The sequence below is a fragment of the Chlamydotis macqueenii genome, chromosome W, assembly GCF_036417535.1.
Source record: "Chlamydotis macqueenii isolate bChlMac1 chromosome W, bChlMac1.mat, whole genome shotgun sequence".
Classification (NCBI taxonomy): Eukaryota; Metazoa; Chordata; class Aves; order Otidiformes; family Otididae; genus Chlamydotis; species Chlamydotis macqueenii.
The window spans coordinates 43,470,123-43,487,147 of record NC_141592.1 but is presented as its reverse complement, the minus strand read 5'-3'; the positions used below and the strand labels follow the sequence as shown (position 1 = coordinate 43,487,147).

Here is a 17,025-nt window from a genome sequence, read left to right as displayed (position 1 = left end):
GTCTTTGAAATACCCTCTCCTGAGGTAATCTAGACCAAGGATGCACGGAGCATCTGGGCCAGTCGCTATGGGGTGCTTTTGCCACTCATTCCCAGTCAGACTCACTTCAGCCTCCAGTACAGTCAGCTGTTGGGATCCCCCTGTCACTCCAGCAATACAAATGGGTTCTGCCCCTCTATAGCTTGATGGCATTAGGGTACACTGTGCACCAGTGTCTACTAGAGCCTTCTACTCTCGTGGGTCTGACGTGCCAGGCCATTTAATCCATACAGTCCAGTCAACTCTGTTGTCCCTCTCCTCTGCCTGGCTGGAGGCAGGGCCCCTCTAGTCCTGTCCATAGCATTTGTTCTCACTTCTTGTGAATATCAATCAGAAGTCCCTTCGAGAGGATCAGAAGTAAGGCCAACCCTTTACCCTGTCTGGGGAACTGTCCATTGGAGACTGGAGCAGCAATTTTCCTGGGAGAACCTCCGTTTGCAATTGTTTTACCTTGCAACTCACATACGTGTGCCTCTAGGGCCAAGGTAGGCTTTCCATCCCACTTCCTCATGTCCTCTCCTTGGTCATGCAAGGTAAACCACAGGTCACCTCGTCGGGTGTACCGTCTCCCTTGAGCAGGAGGTGGAGGAGGTCGTCGTCTCCTAATAGCCGAGATATTGGTCCATGCAGGTGGGGAGTAAGACCTATTCTCTTCAAGTTTCTGAAACCCCTTGGATAGTTTTTCAAACAGGCTTTTGGATTTTTCAGTCTTTCCACAGCCGAGTCACAGGCCTGTATTGGGGAAGAGAGATTGTCTTCATATTGTCAGAGCTGGTTAGCCACTGCACGTACTGGTGGCATCTCATCATCTTTCCAACTCATTGCTGCCAATGAGTTGGCATATGAGGATGGTGCACTCTGTACAAATTTCCGCCACATGGGTCGGGTACATTCAATTTCATCTGGATCTACGGATGTCCGTGGGTCATCCAGGTTATGATAAATCAGCTCCCAAACAGCTAATTCCCTCAGAAACTGGATGCCTCTCTCCATGGTGGTCCACTTGCTTGGGTGATATATCTCATATCTGCCTTGAAGAAATACCTGTCCCTCACACCTGACAGGAGTCGCCTCCAGAGGCTGAAAGCTTCTGTTTCTCTTCCAATCACCCTGTCAATGGCTGCTTCCCTAGACAGGGATCTCAGCTGCCTGGCTTCCCTGCCTTCTAATTCTAGGCTACTGACCCTGCTGTGCCACCATGGGAGCAACCAGGTGACAAGTTGCTCACCTTGATGACAGCTGAAATCTTTTTGCATATCTCGCAGCTCACTCAGGGATAGGGATCAGGTGACTCCCTCTCCTTCTGCCTCTCCCTGTTCTTGGGATGTCCCTGGTTCGTCATCATCTTTCACTATGCACCTTTTTTGGTGTTTCTTATGTACAGGGGCAACCAATACTGGCACAGGTTAGTTTTTTACTTTATCTGCGGTACTACTTGCCGGGATTGTAGTAGCCACAGTGCCTGTCGTGGGGGCTGAAGTAACTGCAGTGCCCGTAGCAGGGGCTGGGGTAGCTGCAGTGCCTGCTGCAGGGGCTGAAGTGACTGCAGCATCTGCAGCAGGAGTTGGAGTAGCCACAGTGCCTGCTGCCAGGGTTATGGCAGCCACAGTACTCTTAAATAGTTGCTTAAACTTAATCAAGATCAAGATCTGGGATAGCTGCAAGAAAGCTGCCAACGTGAACACGGTGGTAGGGGTATCAAAAGGGTATTCAAAATTGTCAAAAGCTGTTGAAATTAGCTTGGCCAAGTGGGGGAAGCTGTAAACAGATGTCCCCTTGGCGGCCTGGCTTCCCAGACCAAAACAAGAGGTATGATTCCAAACAACACCCACGAGATGGCTCCAGAAATACCTGAGTGGAGCCACCCCTGCTTCCTCGCTCTGCACACTGCCCGCCACCATTGAATACAAATACAAAACTGGTCTCGTTACCAGTGATCTCACCAAACCAACCAGTGCCACACAGCACAGCAGAGCGATATCTTTAATCCCAGAAAAGATAAGCCGTGTATAAACACCGACAAGCAGCAATAAGTAGGGTGCTGCCCAATACAGTTCTAAAAACAATTCCAAGAGCGAATAAAACAACATTACTGCCAGCAATGACCAGATCAACATACTGAGTGCTTGTAACCAACCTATTTTCAACACACTGTGTTCCAACCTGTCCTTATCTCAACCCTTTGGGAATGACTGGAGGCTCGAACCTTGGATCCTCAGATTAAAGTCTGATGATCTCCTGACTCATCTAGTGAGGTCCCTTCGAGCCCCATGTTGGGTGCCAAAAAGACTGTTGTGGTTTAGCCCTGGTCACCACAGTTTCTCACTCACTCTCCCCCTCCCCAGTGGGATGGGGGAGAAATTTGGGAAGAAAGGAAAACTCATGGGTTGAGATGAAGACAGTTTACTAAAATAGCAAAGGAAAACTACAAAAATAACAGAATATAAGGATACTAAAATATACAAAATGAACAATGCAGGATTTCTCACCACCCGATGTCCCAATGACCGATACAGCCCATCCCGAGCAGCGATCATGGAAATGAAACCGAGCAGCAAGCAAAGGAGGGAGAGGGAGCCAGCAAGGTAGGGGGAACAATGCCAGTGAACGAGAGAGAGGTGGAAGAAGTTCGATACAAAAATGGATGTCCCCCCCCATGGGCAACCTCCACTTATATACTGAGCATGACATTTATGGCATGGAACACTCTCTTTGGCCAGTTTGGGTCAATTATTCTGTCTCTCTCCCAGCCTCCTGCATCTGCACATTAGTGAGACCTAGAAAGCTGGACAGGGTCCTCAGTCTCATTCACAACAACTCATATCATCAGCGTGTTTTATCAACTGTTTCAGAAATAAGGGCTAGCATGGAAGAATGCAGAAATTACTATTTTGGAAGTTGCAAGCATCTTCCCTAAATTGTTTAGGCAGTGGTGTATAAGACACTGATGTAGCCTATACTTAGGCTTTCTGTTTATGCAGGTATTTGACTAATTTTTGTTTCAGGAGGATTAAATTTTAACAGCAAGCTTAATGCTGAATTACCATTCATGCTAGAAAAAAAGTGAGACTTTTCTCCCTGTTATGCGTTCTACTTAATTGCATCCTGTTAGGTAATCAAGATTTGAAAGGGAAGCTTTTTTATGGTACTGGATATAAAAAGTATTTCCATCTTACTAAATTTATAGTTGTACCTTTTAATTCAAAAGAGCAAAGGGAGAGAGCGGTAAAATAATATATTTTTTTTTAAAAGAACTGTTCTCAGGAAACTGTTTATTATCTTGAATCTCTGTAGTTTCTTGGTAATAATGTTCTCATTTAAGCAGTGAATAAACTTGGAATCTGAATCATCTAGCATTAAGAAATAAGTCTCTTGGTTTATTCTCACTGTAGCCTGAAGTATTCTCTTGTATCTGTTTCTTCCCCTCATCTCAAAGAAAGAAAATTACTCTGGTAGCATAGTCTGTTTTTGCAAACATGTTTTCCAATGTTGATAGGTACTTCTGGGCACTTAAAGCTTATATCTTATACAAGGTGTTTTGGTTTTTTGTTTTTTTTTTTATGTATATATGTTGTGTAGTATATGCTTCAAAGGACCCAGGACCAAGATGAAAATGTGGCTTTGGAGGCTTGCGAGTTTTGGCTCACTTTGGCTGAACAGCCAATTTGTAAAGATGTATTATGTCGGCATCTGACTAAGTAAGTATTAAAAATTACAACTCCTGGTTATTTTGAAATAGTTATCTTTAAACTTCAGTTGACTTGTTCCTGGTTACTCTTATAGAGACTGTATCTAGCTTGCTGTATGCTTAGAAGGAGTTTCCTGTAGCTGGTTCCTGTGCATATTAAAAATGACTGTAGCACAGAGTTCACTGAAAAGACTTTCTGAGGATTTCAGACTTAGCTCCAGAAACAACCTAAACTGTGTCACTGGTGTTTTACCTCGAGCCTTTACTTTAACAGCCTGTTAAGCATCAGATGGATGCAAAGGGTATACTAACGTGCACTTAAGCTTAAACAAACACCTCCATGTGACATTAACTATAATATCTGGTGTACTGTGAACACATTGTCTTGACAACTGCTATTGTGAGCATCTCTGTACAATGCTTCTATGTGCACAGTCATGCCAAGGCTTCCCCATCTTTATGAAGAACATAACAAAATGACAAGATCACTTAGATTTAGGAATCAATTTCATATTAATTGCCACTGCAATTTAAACTTGAAGAAAGCACGTTTAATGTGTTTCTTCATAATTCTTCACACTGGTAGTAGTATTTTAAGTTTCAAAAAAGTTATCCTAAGCCTTAAAACATAGATCCTTGATTGAACAGGAATGAATATCCATGTTTGAGATTTAAACATCTGTATGTCTGCAACAGTGCTCGTAACTTTTTTTCCAGACTAATCTGAAGACTTTTGCAATAGGAAACAAATTATTTGGTGTTTCCAGTAAATGGCAATTCTGTCTGTGATTCTATTCTTCCAGTCAAGATGTTGAGAGAAGACACATTCTTTTCAGCAAATATGACCATTTTAGATGTAAAGCAATTTGGAAGAAGAAAAAAAAAAAAGGAGGAAGGTGTCAAAATTTCAGTTTTCTTAAGCAATTAGAAAGCAGAGAATTGAGATTAAAACACTTACTGTAGCAGTACAGGAATAGGAGGTGAAAACAGGAGAACCGGTGTTATGAGAAATTATTTTTAAGTTTTAAAATATTTTTACCTAAATCCTACTCTTATAGTTCAAAAGACAAAAGTATGATAGCACAGTTCTTGATTCTACCTACCCCCTTCCCAACACACATATTGATACTAGTCACCTTCTCAGTATGAAACTTAAACCTCCTCTGACCTACGTGAACATTGACATTGCAACAGCTTTATCCTCAGTTGTGTATTTTTAAGAAGCTTTTACATTACTAGAAAAAAATGAGAGTAACATCACATATCTCTCATCTTTTAATGCCATATTTGTTGAAAGTGGGACAAGATCCTCTAAAAACCTGTTTATTTAATATCTTGTTCCATTTTGCTCCTGTGGGCTTTCTTACAAAATATATTGCTCCTGCATACTTCATGAAGTATGCTGCAGAATTGCTAATGAATGGGTGTTAATCTGAATACTTACAGTTTTTTCATTAAAAGTTCAGAAGGTAATGTGCCATTGAGATGCCTGAATGTTATTGCTGGCCTTTAGTAGCTTCAGAAACAATACTCCTCAGCTGCAGAATATACAGGGATTGAGTCTGTCACTGGTGCTAGATCAGTCCATGGTGATTTCGGTATTAGCTTGATTTGGCTTATAGTACATATTTTTATTTTTATGAATTTATTTGTGTAGTGAATGCTTTTTTTTTCTTTTTTTTTTTTATCTGAAGTATTTGACTTTTTTCCCCCCTATAATTTTTTTTTTTAAGCCATACATCAGTACCGTTGGAGTCCCATGACCATAACCAGTTTAATAACTAAGTAAAGTTCTAGTATAGACTAATGACTTGACTAATGTCAAAATCTCTGCAACGCTGGGGACTTGTCTTAAAGGGTGATACTTGAAGTAATCACACAAGGATAGGAGGGCTTAATGTAGTTAGACTTCCATTCTTAAGAGTAACAAGATAGCATCTTCAACCACAGGTAAATAAAGTGACAAATACTATTTGTGAGAGCCAATTTAACTTATTTATCAAGCATATTTTGGGAGTTTGAATTCTTACTGAAAAACTTTAGACTTAATTTCTGAAAAGGTGCTTCAGAATAAATTTTGTCATGTGGAGTATCCTGTTTTTAAAGTGTAAAACTCGATTGTGCCATCTGGCTACCTCAAGTGTAGAAATTAACACTTTTTCAGATTACAAAGTATTGCTGAACCTCATTAAATGGACTATGGTTCAGGTACTTAGCTTTTCTTATCAGGCCAAGTTTTTGTTTGGTTTTTTTTGTTGTTGTTGTTTGTTGTGTTGTTGTTGTTTGGGGGGGTGGTTACAACCAAAATTATGGTAACTGAAAACCAGCTTGCTTTACTTATGTGTTATTTTGACACAGAATGTCTCGAGTTGGCAGGGACCCATAAGGATGATTAAGCCCAACTCCCTGCTCCTCGCAGCACTACCTAACACTAAACCATATGACTAAGAGCGTCGTCCCGATGCTCCTTAAACTCTGACAGGCTTGGTGCTGTGACCACTTCCCCGGGGAGCCTGTTCCAGTGACTGACCACCCTCTCAGTGAAGAACCTTTCCTGAAGTCCAATCTGAACTTCCCCTGAGGCAGCTTCATTCCATTTCCTCGTGTCCTGTCGCTGGTCACCAGAGAGAGGAGATCAGCACCTCCCCCTCCACTGCCCTCCTTGAGGAAGTTGTAGACTGCAATGAGGTCACCCCTCAGCCTTCTCTTCTCCAAGCTGAACAAGCCAAGTGACCTCAACCACTCCTCCTAAGTCTTGCCCTCGAGACCTTTCACCATCTTGGTTGCTCTCCTCTGGACACATTCTATATAGTTTGATGTCTTTCTTATATTGAGGCGCCCAAAACTGCACACAGTACTCGAGGTGGGGCTGCACCAGTGCAGTGTAGAGTGGGACAATCATAGAATAACAGAATGGTCAGGGTTGGAAGGGACCTTCAAAGGTCATCTAGTCCAACCCCCCTGCAAGAAGCAGGGACATGCCCCACTAGATCAGGTTGCTCAGAGCCTCATCCAACCTGGCCTTGAACGTTTCCAGGGATGGGCTATCCACCACCTCTCTGGGCAACCTGGGCCAGTGTTCTACAACTCTCATTGTAAAAAAATTTTTCCTAATATCTAATTTAAATCTACCTCCCTCTGTTTTGAAACCATTACCCTTTGTCCTGTCACAACAGGCCCTGCTGAAGAGTTTCTCCCCATCTTTCCTGTAGGCCCCCTTGAGGTACTGGAAGACCGCTATCAGGTCTCCCCGGAGCCTTCTCTTCTCCAGGCTGAACAGCCCCAACTCTCTCAGCCTGTCCTCACAGGAGAGGTGCTCCAGCCCTCTGATCATCTTTGTGACCCTCCTCTGGACCCTCTCCAACTGGTCCATGTCCTTCAGATGTTGGGGGCTCCAGAACTGGACACAGTGCTCCAGGTAGGGTCTCACCAGGGCAGAGTAGAGGGGAGAATCCCCTCCCTCGACCTGCTGGCCACTCTCTTCTTGATGCAGCCCAGGATGTGGTTGGCCTTCTGGGCCGCAAGGGCGTATTGCCGGCTCATGTTGAGCTTAAATCTTCTCCCTCAACCAGCTAGCTGTGCTCTGCTTGATGCATCCCAGGACACGGTTGGCCCTTTTGGCTGCCAGAGTGCACTGTTGACTCATATTCAACTTGCCATCAACCCAAACCCCCAGAGCTCTTTCCACGGGGCCGCTCTCTAGCCTCTCATCTGCCAATTTGTACATATACCCTGGATTATTTTATTCCAGGTGGAGCATCTGGCACTTGCTCTTGTTAAATTTCATACGGTCGGTGATTGCCCAGCTCTCCAGTCTCTCCAGATCTCTCTGTAAGGCCTCTCTGCACTTGAGGGAGGCCACAGCTCCTCCTAGTTTGGTGTCATCCGCAAGCTTAATTAATGCACAATCGACTCCTGCACCCAGACCATTTATAAAAGCATTGAAGAGCAGTAGGCCTAAAGTTGAGCACTGGAGGACCCTATTGGTGACAGACCACCAGCCTGATGAAACCTCATTTACTATAACTCTTTGAGCCTGACCCGCCAGCCAGTTGTTCACCCATTGTATTATGGACTTGTCTAGCTGTGTGCTGGACATCTTGTCTAGAAGGGTATTGTGAGAGACAGTATCAAAAGCTTTACTAAAATCCAAAAACCCCACATCTGCTGGCTTCCCTTGGTCACCTAGATGGGTGATCTTGTCATAAAAGGAAATTAAGTTGGTTAAGCAGGAATTTCCCCTCATGAACCCGTACTGGCTATGACCGATGACTGTACTGTCCCTCAAGTGTTTTTCAGTATCTTCCAGAACAACCTTCTCCATAATTTTACCAGGCACTGAAGTGAAACTGACAGGCCTGTAATAACCAGGGTCTTCCTTCTTGACATGTATAAATATTTCTTTGTAGGCTGATACCTGTGCTGGTAAATGGTATGAAATATTCAGAGATCGATATTATTCTGTTGAAGGTAAGCATTAATTTCTTTTATACTAAGAATATCTGGTTAGCTTCTGATTTGTAAATCAGAATGATTGAGCTGGTAGGCCAGATCTGGTCTGCCATCTCTTCAATGGAGATTTACCTTCCTGGGGCAAGGTGTGCTGTTCCAAAAACTAAATGCGACTGCTGCCATGTTTGTTGGAAAATAATCTGTGGGCTTTCCTGATTTGCCCCTGTCCCCTCCTAGCCAACTTTGGCAGAGCTGGGATACTTTACCCAGGAATTACTGCAGTAATGCAACCTAAAAAAGTGTTCAAAATTAATTCTAATGCCCTTCTGGCTTGAACTACACAACTTTTTCCATCATAACATATTAGAGTGTGTCTGTGTACTAGAATTTCTCTATCTTTTCTTCCTTCTAATTCATTCCTATCAAGAGTAATTTCTTAACAAGAAGGACACTTTGTGCTTTCTTTGTGAACTTACCTCTATTGCTTCTGTTTTCCTGTAATTTTTCTGGTAAATGCTGTAGCAGAATGCAGGAACAATGGCATTTTTAGTTAACTGGGCAGTACAAGTGGGATGTGAATCTTTAATATGCTTATAAAATCTTGAACTAAAATTTGCACTACATTTTTAACTTCCTTGGGCAATATAGTTGCACTAGTTTATTTGATAAAACATTTTGATGACAGGGGGATGTTGAAGAAGATGAAGCTATTCCAGATAGTGAACAAGACATAAGACCTCGTTTTCATCGTTCACGGACAGTAGCTCAGCAACATGAAGAAGATGGTATTGAAGATGATGACGATGAAGACGATGATCTTGATGATGATGATACTATTTCTGACTGGAATTTAAGTATGTCAAAGTAATATATATAATATTTAAAATATAACTACTTGCATAATATAAGAACCATAGTAAAAAGAGGAATTTTTGTATAGGAATACTGAGGCTTTACTTTTGAATAGAAAAAGAACTGTCTGCTGATATTATTGGTGGTTGGGGCAGAGGAGGTAGTCTTTCAGGTGATATTTTGACTTTGTAACTGTGTTGATAAAAGCTAGCCATCTGTAAGCTTATTTTGAATATGACTGGTAGAGCTGCAAACATCTACTGGATGCAATTCAACTTTGGAATTTTGAATCTTAATTCTACAAGACAATACAAATCATGGATCACCTCTGTACTTCATAAAAAAAAAAGTCTTACACATTGTTCTTAGCTTGAGGAAACTTAATAATGCTTTCTTTTACTTCAGTCTTCCCTCTAAATCTGGTGTTTGTGTGTGTGTGGTTTGTTTGGTTTTTTTCCCCATCCATTTAAACATGCTACTACTGACAACCATTACCAGTAGTTCAGATGTATTACCAGTAGTACAGATGAATGTACCTTGAAGCTTATGGATTAGACAACTTTGAGACATCTAAACTTTTTAAATTATTACTTTAGAAGTAAATAAGTACAAATATGCTTACTTTTATAAAGTATCTTTTTTATAGTTTTAAATTCATAATGCTGTTCTTGTAGTTGCTGTTGTGTGTAGAGATTGCAGAATTAAGTACATATTTTCTAGAAAACAGTTGAAATGACAGAGGGCGCTCTGTAGTCCACAGTTTTGGTTATGTTCTGGTTTTGTTAGTGAGGGGGGGGCCTAAGGTGGTAGCTTCTGTAGGAAACTGCTAGAAGTCGCTCCCCTTTGTTCAGTGGACTTGGCCGGGCCTAGGGCGGACCTGCTGCTGGCCAAGGCCGAGCCGATTGGTAGCAGAATGTCCCATGATAACGCCTCTGCGATAACGTATTTAAGTAGGGGAAAACAGGAAAAAAAGGAGGAGAAGATGTGAAGCAGCTGAGCGGGGGGCAGAGAGGGGGAGGCGCGAGCCTCATGGGCCCTGCAGGCCTCACCCTCTGGCCTCCCGCCGGGCAGCCGACTGGGCCCAACTTGGCCCGGCCTGGCTGCAAGAAGTGGAGAGGAGATGAGAAGTGAATAAGATGTAAAAAGGATCCTGAGAGGCGTCTGCCAGCCTGTTGTGAGGAACGGCTGCAGACGCCAAGGTCAGTTCAGAAGGAGGGGGAGGAGTAACGCGGCTCCTGGCCAAGATTCCTCTGCAACTCGTGGTGAAGACCATGGTGGAGCAGGTTGTCCCCCTGCAGCCCATGGAGGTCCACGGAGGGGCAGAGATCCACCTGCAGCCCGTGGAGGACCCCACGCCGGAGCAGGTGGAGGCCTGAAGGAGGCTGTGGCCTGTGGAGGGCCCGCTGGGACAGCTGTTCTAGAGGGACTGCACCCCGTGGAAGAGATGACCCACGCCGGAGCAGTTTCACGAAGGACTGTGGCCCGTGGGAGGGGCCCCACGCTGGAGCAGGGGAGGAATGCAAGGAGTTCTTCCCCCGACGATGATACGGTGGCGTAAAACAACGCGTGATGAACTGATCGCGACCCCCATTCCCTTTCCCCCCCCCCGTGCCGCTCGGGAGGGGAAGGTAGCAGAGATAATGTTAAGCCCGGGAAGAGGGAGGGGTGGGGGAAGGTTATCTTGTTCCCTGTCTCATTCTCCTGCTAATTTTAGAAATAAATGAATAGTTTTCCCCAAGTCGAGTCTGTTTTGCCCGTGACTGTAACTTTAAGGATTTCCCCCTGTCCTTAACTCAAACCTTGAGCCGTTTTTCTTATATCATCTCCCCCTATTCTCTTGGAGGGTGGGGGGAGTGAGAGAGAGACTGCGTAGTCTGGTCCCGATCGGTGAGATGGTGAGAAAGCTAAAGCTGACTAGGAAAGAGAGGGAACAGAACAGTTAAGAAATCTGATTTGATATATGTCATCTGGACAGCGAGGAGGGCACACAGCAAGCTCTCTGCCCTGGATTTGAGGAGGGCAGACTTGGGCATCTTCAGGGATCTGATGGGCAAAGTGCTATGGGACACAGCCCTGGAGGGAAGAGGGGCCCAGGAAAGTTGGTCCATATTCAAGAAGCACCTCCTCCAAGCTCAGCAGCAATGCATCCCGATGAAGAGCAAGTCAGGCAAAAATGCCAGGAGGCCTGCATGGATGAGCAAGGAGCTCCTGGACCAAGTGAAAACAAGGAAGGAAGCCTACAGAGGGTGGAAGCAAGGACAGATAACCTGGGAGGATTACAGAGAGGTTGTACAAGTGGCCAGGGATCAGGTGAGGCAGGCTAAAGCCCTGACAGAATTGAATCTGGCAAGGTCGTGGAGCAGATTCTCCTGGAAACCATGCTAAGGCACATGGAGAGCAAGGAGGTGGTTGGTGACAGCCAACATGGCTTCACGAAAGGCGGATCGTGCCTGACCAATTTAGTGGCCTTCTATTACTGGGTTACAGCATCGGTGGACAAGGGACAAGCAACTGATGTGATCTACCTGGACTTATGCAAGGCATTTGACACTGTCCCGCACGACATCCTTCTCTCTAGAGAGACATGGCTTTGATGGACGGACCACTTGGTGGATAAGGAATTGGCTGGATGGCTGCACTCAGAGAGTGGTGGTCAATGGCTCAACGTCCAGGTGGAGACCACTGACGAGTGGCCTTCCTCAGGGGTTGGTGTTGGGCCCGGCCCTGTTCAACATCTTTGTTGGTGACATGGACAGTGGGAGAGAGCGCACCCTCAGCAAGTTCTTCGACGACACCAAGCTGTGTGGTGCCATTGACACGCTGGAGGGGAGGGATGCCATCCAGAGGGACCTTGACAGGCTGGAGAGGTGGGCCTGTGCCAACCTCATGAAGTTCAACCAGGCCAAGTGCAAGGTCCTGCACCTGGGTCATGGCAATCCCAGGCACAAATATAGGCTGGGCAGAGAATGGATTGAGAGCAGCCCTGAGGAGAAGGACTTGGGAGTGTTGGTAGATGAGAAGCTCAACCTGAGCTGGCAGTGGGTGCTCGCGGTCCAGAAAGCGAACCGCATCCTGGGCTGCATCAAGAGGAGCGTGGCCAGCAGGTCGAGGGAGGTGATTCTCCCCCTCTACTGTGCCCTGGTGAGACCCTACCTGGAGTACTATGTCCAGCTCTGGAGCCCTCAACATCAGAAGGACGTGGACCAGTTGGAGAGGGTCCAGAGGAGGCCATGAAGATGATCAGAGGGCTGGAGCACCTCTCCTGTGAGAACAGGCTGAGAGAGTTGGGGCTGTTCAGCCTGGAGAAGAGGAGGCTCCGGGGAGACCTTACAGCAGTCTCCCAGTACCTCAAGGGGGCCTACAGGAAAGATGGGGAGAAACTCTTCAGCAGGGCCTGTTGTGACAGGACAAAGGGTAATGGTTTCAAAATAGAGGGAGGTAGATTCAGATTGGTCATTGGGAAAAAATGTTTTACAGTGAGGTTGGTGGAACACTGGAACAGGTTGCCCAGAGAGGTGGTAGATGCCCCATCCCTGGAAACATTCCAGGCCAGGCTGGACGGGGCTCTGAGCAACCTGATCTGGTTGGAGATGTCCCTGCTCCTTGCAGGGGGATTGGACTGGATGGCCTTTAAAGGTCCCTTCCAACCCTAGCAAATCTGTGATCCTATTTTTTTTTTTTTAGTTGGGTTATTTCTGACAGATTAAGAAGGATCTGAGATCATAATAAGCAAAAAAAGTGCAGTATAAATTCTGTGATGTGAGCATTCGCTATAAATCCATCTTAGCATTATTTTTCTAGGTATGACAACAGCACAGTAGAAAACCAGAGTAAGGATTCTGAATCGTGTTTTGAAGTTGTTCTTTTATGAGCTTTTGTGTGCTAAAATATGAGCTTAAAAACTTTCAAACAGAATTCCACGTGGTGTTCTTTATATTGGTGCATCACAGAATTAGAAGTAAGATATGAAAGCTCAGAGCAGAGGCCAGCAAATTTAAGTCAGTCTCTAGAGATTGTTGATTTTGCCTTTTTTTTAAATTATTTTTTTTTTTTATTTGAGACCTGGATCATGTTTGAACACTTTAATCAATTGCTAATTTTTTTAGGCTATTTCTCCTTAGTTTCTCCAGTATGTTACATTCATGTCACAGATATTCCCTCTTTTGTAGTGTTAGTTACTCTATCTTGAAATTATGTAGTGTATATAATGTTGCAATATAATGGTGTGGTTCCTGACCGTGAGTGTTTTAATATCAACAGTGTATAAGTCCTTTTAGTGGCTATAAAAATGCTGCAAAACTGCCTTTCTAAAAGCTGTGACTTTGTACCAGAGCACAGTGGATCCCTGTGTATTTTAATGAAATGGAAGTATCTTTCCTCCTAATGCCCTGGCATCTCAAAGTTATACTGTCTAACTACAACTGCTTGTTTAATAAGCACAGATTAACGCTGTTAATTCCCCTCAGGGAAGTGTTCTGCTGCTGCTCTAGATGTCCTGGCTAATGTATTTCGCGATGAACTTCTGCCACACATCTTGCCCCTTTTGAAGGAATTGCTCTTCCATCACGAATGGGTAGTTAAAGAATCTGGTATCCTTGTTCTTGGAGCAATTGCTGAAGGTAAGGCAACAGTGCATATCAAGTTGCTGAATTTTTGATTGGTTCTAAAGCAGCTCTGTGATTCAATGTGCAATGCACGCTTGCAGCCCAGAAGGCCAACCGCATCCTGGGCTGCATCAAAAGCAGTGTGGCCAGCAGGTTGAGGGAGGTGATTCTGCCCCTCTACTCTGCCCTGGTGAGACCCCACCTGGAGTACTGTGTCCAGCTCTGGAGCCCCCAACATCAGAAGGACATGGACCAGTTGGAGAGGGTCCAGAGGAGGGCCATGAAGATGATCTGAGGGCTGGAGCACCTCTCCTATGAGGACAGGCTGAGAGAGTTGGGGCTGTTCAGCCTGGAGAAGAGGAGGCTCCAGGGAGACCTTACAGCAGTCTCCCAGTACCTCAAGGGGGCCTACAGGAAAGATGGGGAGAGACTGTTCAGCAGGGCCTGTTGTGATAGGACAAAGGGTAATGGTTTCAAAATAGAGGGAGGTAGATTTAAAATGATTGGACATCGGGGAAAAAATGTTTACAGTGAGAGTGGTGAGACACTGGCCCAGGTTGCCCAGAGAGGTGGTGGATGCCCCATCCCTGGAAACATTCAAGGTCAGGCTGGATGAGGCTCTGAGCAACCTGATCTGGTTGGAGATGTCCCTGCTCCTTGCAGGGGGATTGGACTGGATGGCCTTTAAAGGTCCCTTCCAACCCAAACCATTCTGTGATTTTTTTTTTTTTTTTTCCTAGGTGAATTTACTTGTGCAAACAAGTGTATGTCCTTAGCTGATTTGGTTTTAGTGATTAATCTCTACATCTACTAGTTGTTGGCTGTAGTTATTTGTTTATTTTTTAATTTTCAATTCTGTACATGTTTCAGAGGCTGAATAACTTAGATAATTTATTTTATTCCACCTGTTCTTAACCCTGCAGCATATATTTATTGATCTCCCATGAAGTACTATCTTGATTTGATACAAGAGGAATATTTAATAAATTTGATCCTTAGACTTTATTCAGTATATTCAGAAATGGAGAAGACCGGTCCTGTGACTTCCATGCCCTGAGCTGCTTTTTGTGGATGGTTCTCTGATTTATATGGGATAACTTCCATTTTTTTGTGTTTACTCACAGGCTTGACTTTTTGCCTGTATTTCCAGAATCTCTGTCTGTTTTGCAAATTGAAGGAATATGTTTGATTCCGTGCATAGCTTATCTATCTTTTCCTGCAGTGCCTAGTGAACGTACTTTGTTGCTAGAAAACTTTTTTGTTGATTTTGTTTTCAAGTCAAGCAAGGTAAAAGTTAGTACTTCTGACAAATCTTAGTGTATTACTACCCTTGCTGACTTGAAGTGTGTAGCTTTTATTACTGGTCAGTATTTGTGTGATATTAGGAGAAAACAAGAAGAAAATTAAATTTCTTATGTAATCCTTTTTAATGATATGATTTGTTATCAAGGCCTAATCTTTCTCTACTTGTTGTCTTGGTCACTCTGGGTAGACTGATGTAAGACTTCCAAGCTTTATAAACTAATTTTATTTTTATATTCTTGCTGTACTCCATTTAATAAAGCAGAATTTCTGGGGATTGGGGAAGCACTGAAGCAGAAAGGTAATTGAAATTAATGTAAATTTGATTTAGGATTTTTATTATTGTTTATGGTGAGGTTTCTTTTTAGGACTTAACATAAATTAGGTAGACTTGCTTTGTATGTTGTTAAAATGTATTACTACATGATAGAGGATGAAAATGTCCCTTCTAGGAAATAACAAAATGTTCTATTACATTTTCTAATTCTCATACTGTATTACTATATTTTTCCTTCTAGGCTGCATGCAGGGTATGATTCCATATCTTCCTGAGCTGATCCCTCACCTTATTCAGTGCCTCTCTAACAAAAAGGCTCTTGTGCGCTCCATTACATGTTGGACTCTTAGTCGCTATGCACACTGGGTAGTTAGTCAACCCCCAGACACATACTTGAAGCCATTAATGACTGAGTTGCTAAAGCGTATTCTGGATAGCAACAAGAGAGTACAAGAAGCTGCCTGCAGGTGAGCCAAAGCTTAAACAAAAAGCATTGTCCATGACACTGCTTTTTCATGAGAAACTCTTTTAATGCCTTTATTGATGAATGCATGACTCCATTTTTAGCTCTTAATGTATTTTATTTTTTTCTTTTTCAATTGGAGTAGGTTCATCTTCTTCTGAAGCAGTCACAAATTACTCCAAGTTGTAATAAAATGAAAAAAGTTAATTTATATTTCTCTTGTCCAGTTTTTTTTCAGAGTATATGAATCACCAAACTAAACAATTTATTGCAGTAAAATAAATTATCTGTATGTGACACCTGTTTATTTACAATATTTGAAGTTTCATTGACCAGAAATCTGGCTTTTATATGCCTAGGAACAAAGTCAAAGGAAAACTGTTCTATCATTGCATGTGGTGTTTATATTTAGCTCAGGATTACCAAAACATTTGGGTTACAGTTATTTCAAGGGATGTTCCCTTTCTCTTGGAAGGAGACTCTTGGAGGTAAGATTCCCTTCTCCTCCTTGTCTGCTGATATTTAAAAAAAAAAAAAAAAAACCCTAAAAAAAAAAGCAAACACACAGACACACCATTAATGTAATGGGTATACCTCTTGTGCAGGAAGCTCAGCAAATAAAGCTTTTATGTGTTAGTTTGTGTGGGACAGGAGTGTACACAGCAGACTGCCAGGAAAGTTTCTTCATAAAGCAGAATTAGATCTGTAACGTATACATAACAGGTTTTACAGGAATATTTTTAAACCTTGCTCAGTAAGAGCTGAATCTTTGTGTTCAATCAAAATAGTTTATCTCATTAATACCATTTTGAAAACATACCTTGGATGAATTTGAGGACTAAATAGGGTTCTACGTTTAAACAGAAATGGGTAGTGTGTGGTGTTTTGGGGTGGTGTTGTTTTGTTTGGTTTTTTTTTCCAAGATACTGACTGACCTGTTTGGGGTGGGTTTTTTTGTCATTCAGTGCCTTTGCTACTCTAGAAGAAGAGGCTTGTACAGAGCTTGTTCCTTATCTTGCGTATATACTTGACACTTTGGTCTTCGCATTTAGTAAATACCAGCATAAAAACCTGCTCATTCTTTATGATGCTATAGGAACTCTAGCAGATTCTGTAGGACATCATCTAAATAAACCAGTGAGTATACTTTATATTCTGTAAAAGCACTTGTCTATATTGAAAAACTGGTTTGGTGATTTTTGTAGTGTACTTTACATGTTATGAAACAGAAATGCTGACCTTTCTGTGTAGACTTCAATAATAATAAATATTTATATGTAAAATACATAGACTGCATGGAACTTTCCCACTACATAAATATCCCCCATTTTGAATAAACAGTTCTGTG

The 17,025-nt window shown here is 43.1% G+C and overlaps 1 protein-coding gene across 1 annotated transcript in view; it reads left to right on the top strand.

Annotated features, from left to right (window-relative positions):
* Positions 1 to 17,025, top strand: part of LOC147596720 (transportin-1-like) — a 78,478-nt gene that overhangs the window by 45,348 nt on the left and 16,105 nt on the right. The window contains exons 8-13 of the mRNA XM_086769527.1: positions 3,619 to 3,737; positions 8,137 to 8,197; positions 8,865 to 9,033; positions 13,498 to 13,650; positions 15,456 to 15,681; positions 16,643 to 16,814. Of these exons, the coding sequence (XP_086625653.1) occupies positions 3,619 to 3,737; positions 8,137 to 8,197; positions 8,865 to 9,033; positions 13,498 to 13,650; positions 15,456 to 15,681; positions 16,643 to 16,814 (900 nt within the window). The remainder of the gene's footprint in view (positions 1 to 3,618; positions 3,738 to 8,136; positions 8,198 to 8,864; positions 9,034 to 13,497; positions 13,651 to 15,455; positions 15,682 to 16,642; positions 16,815 to 17,025) is intronic.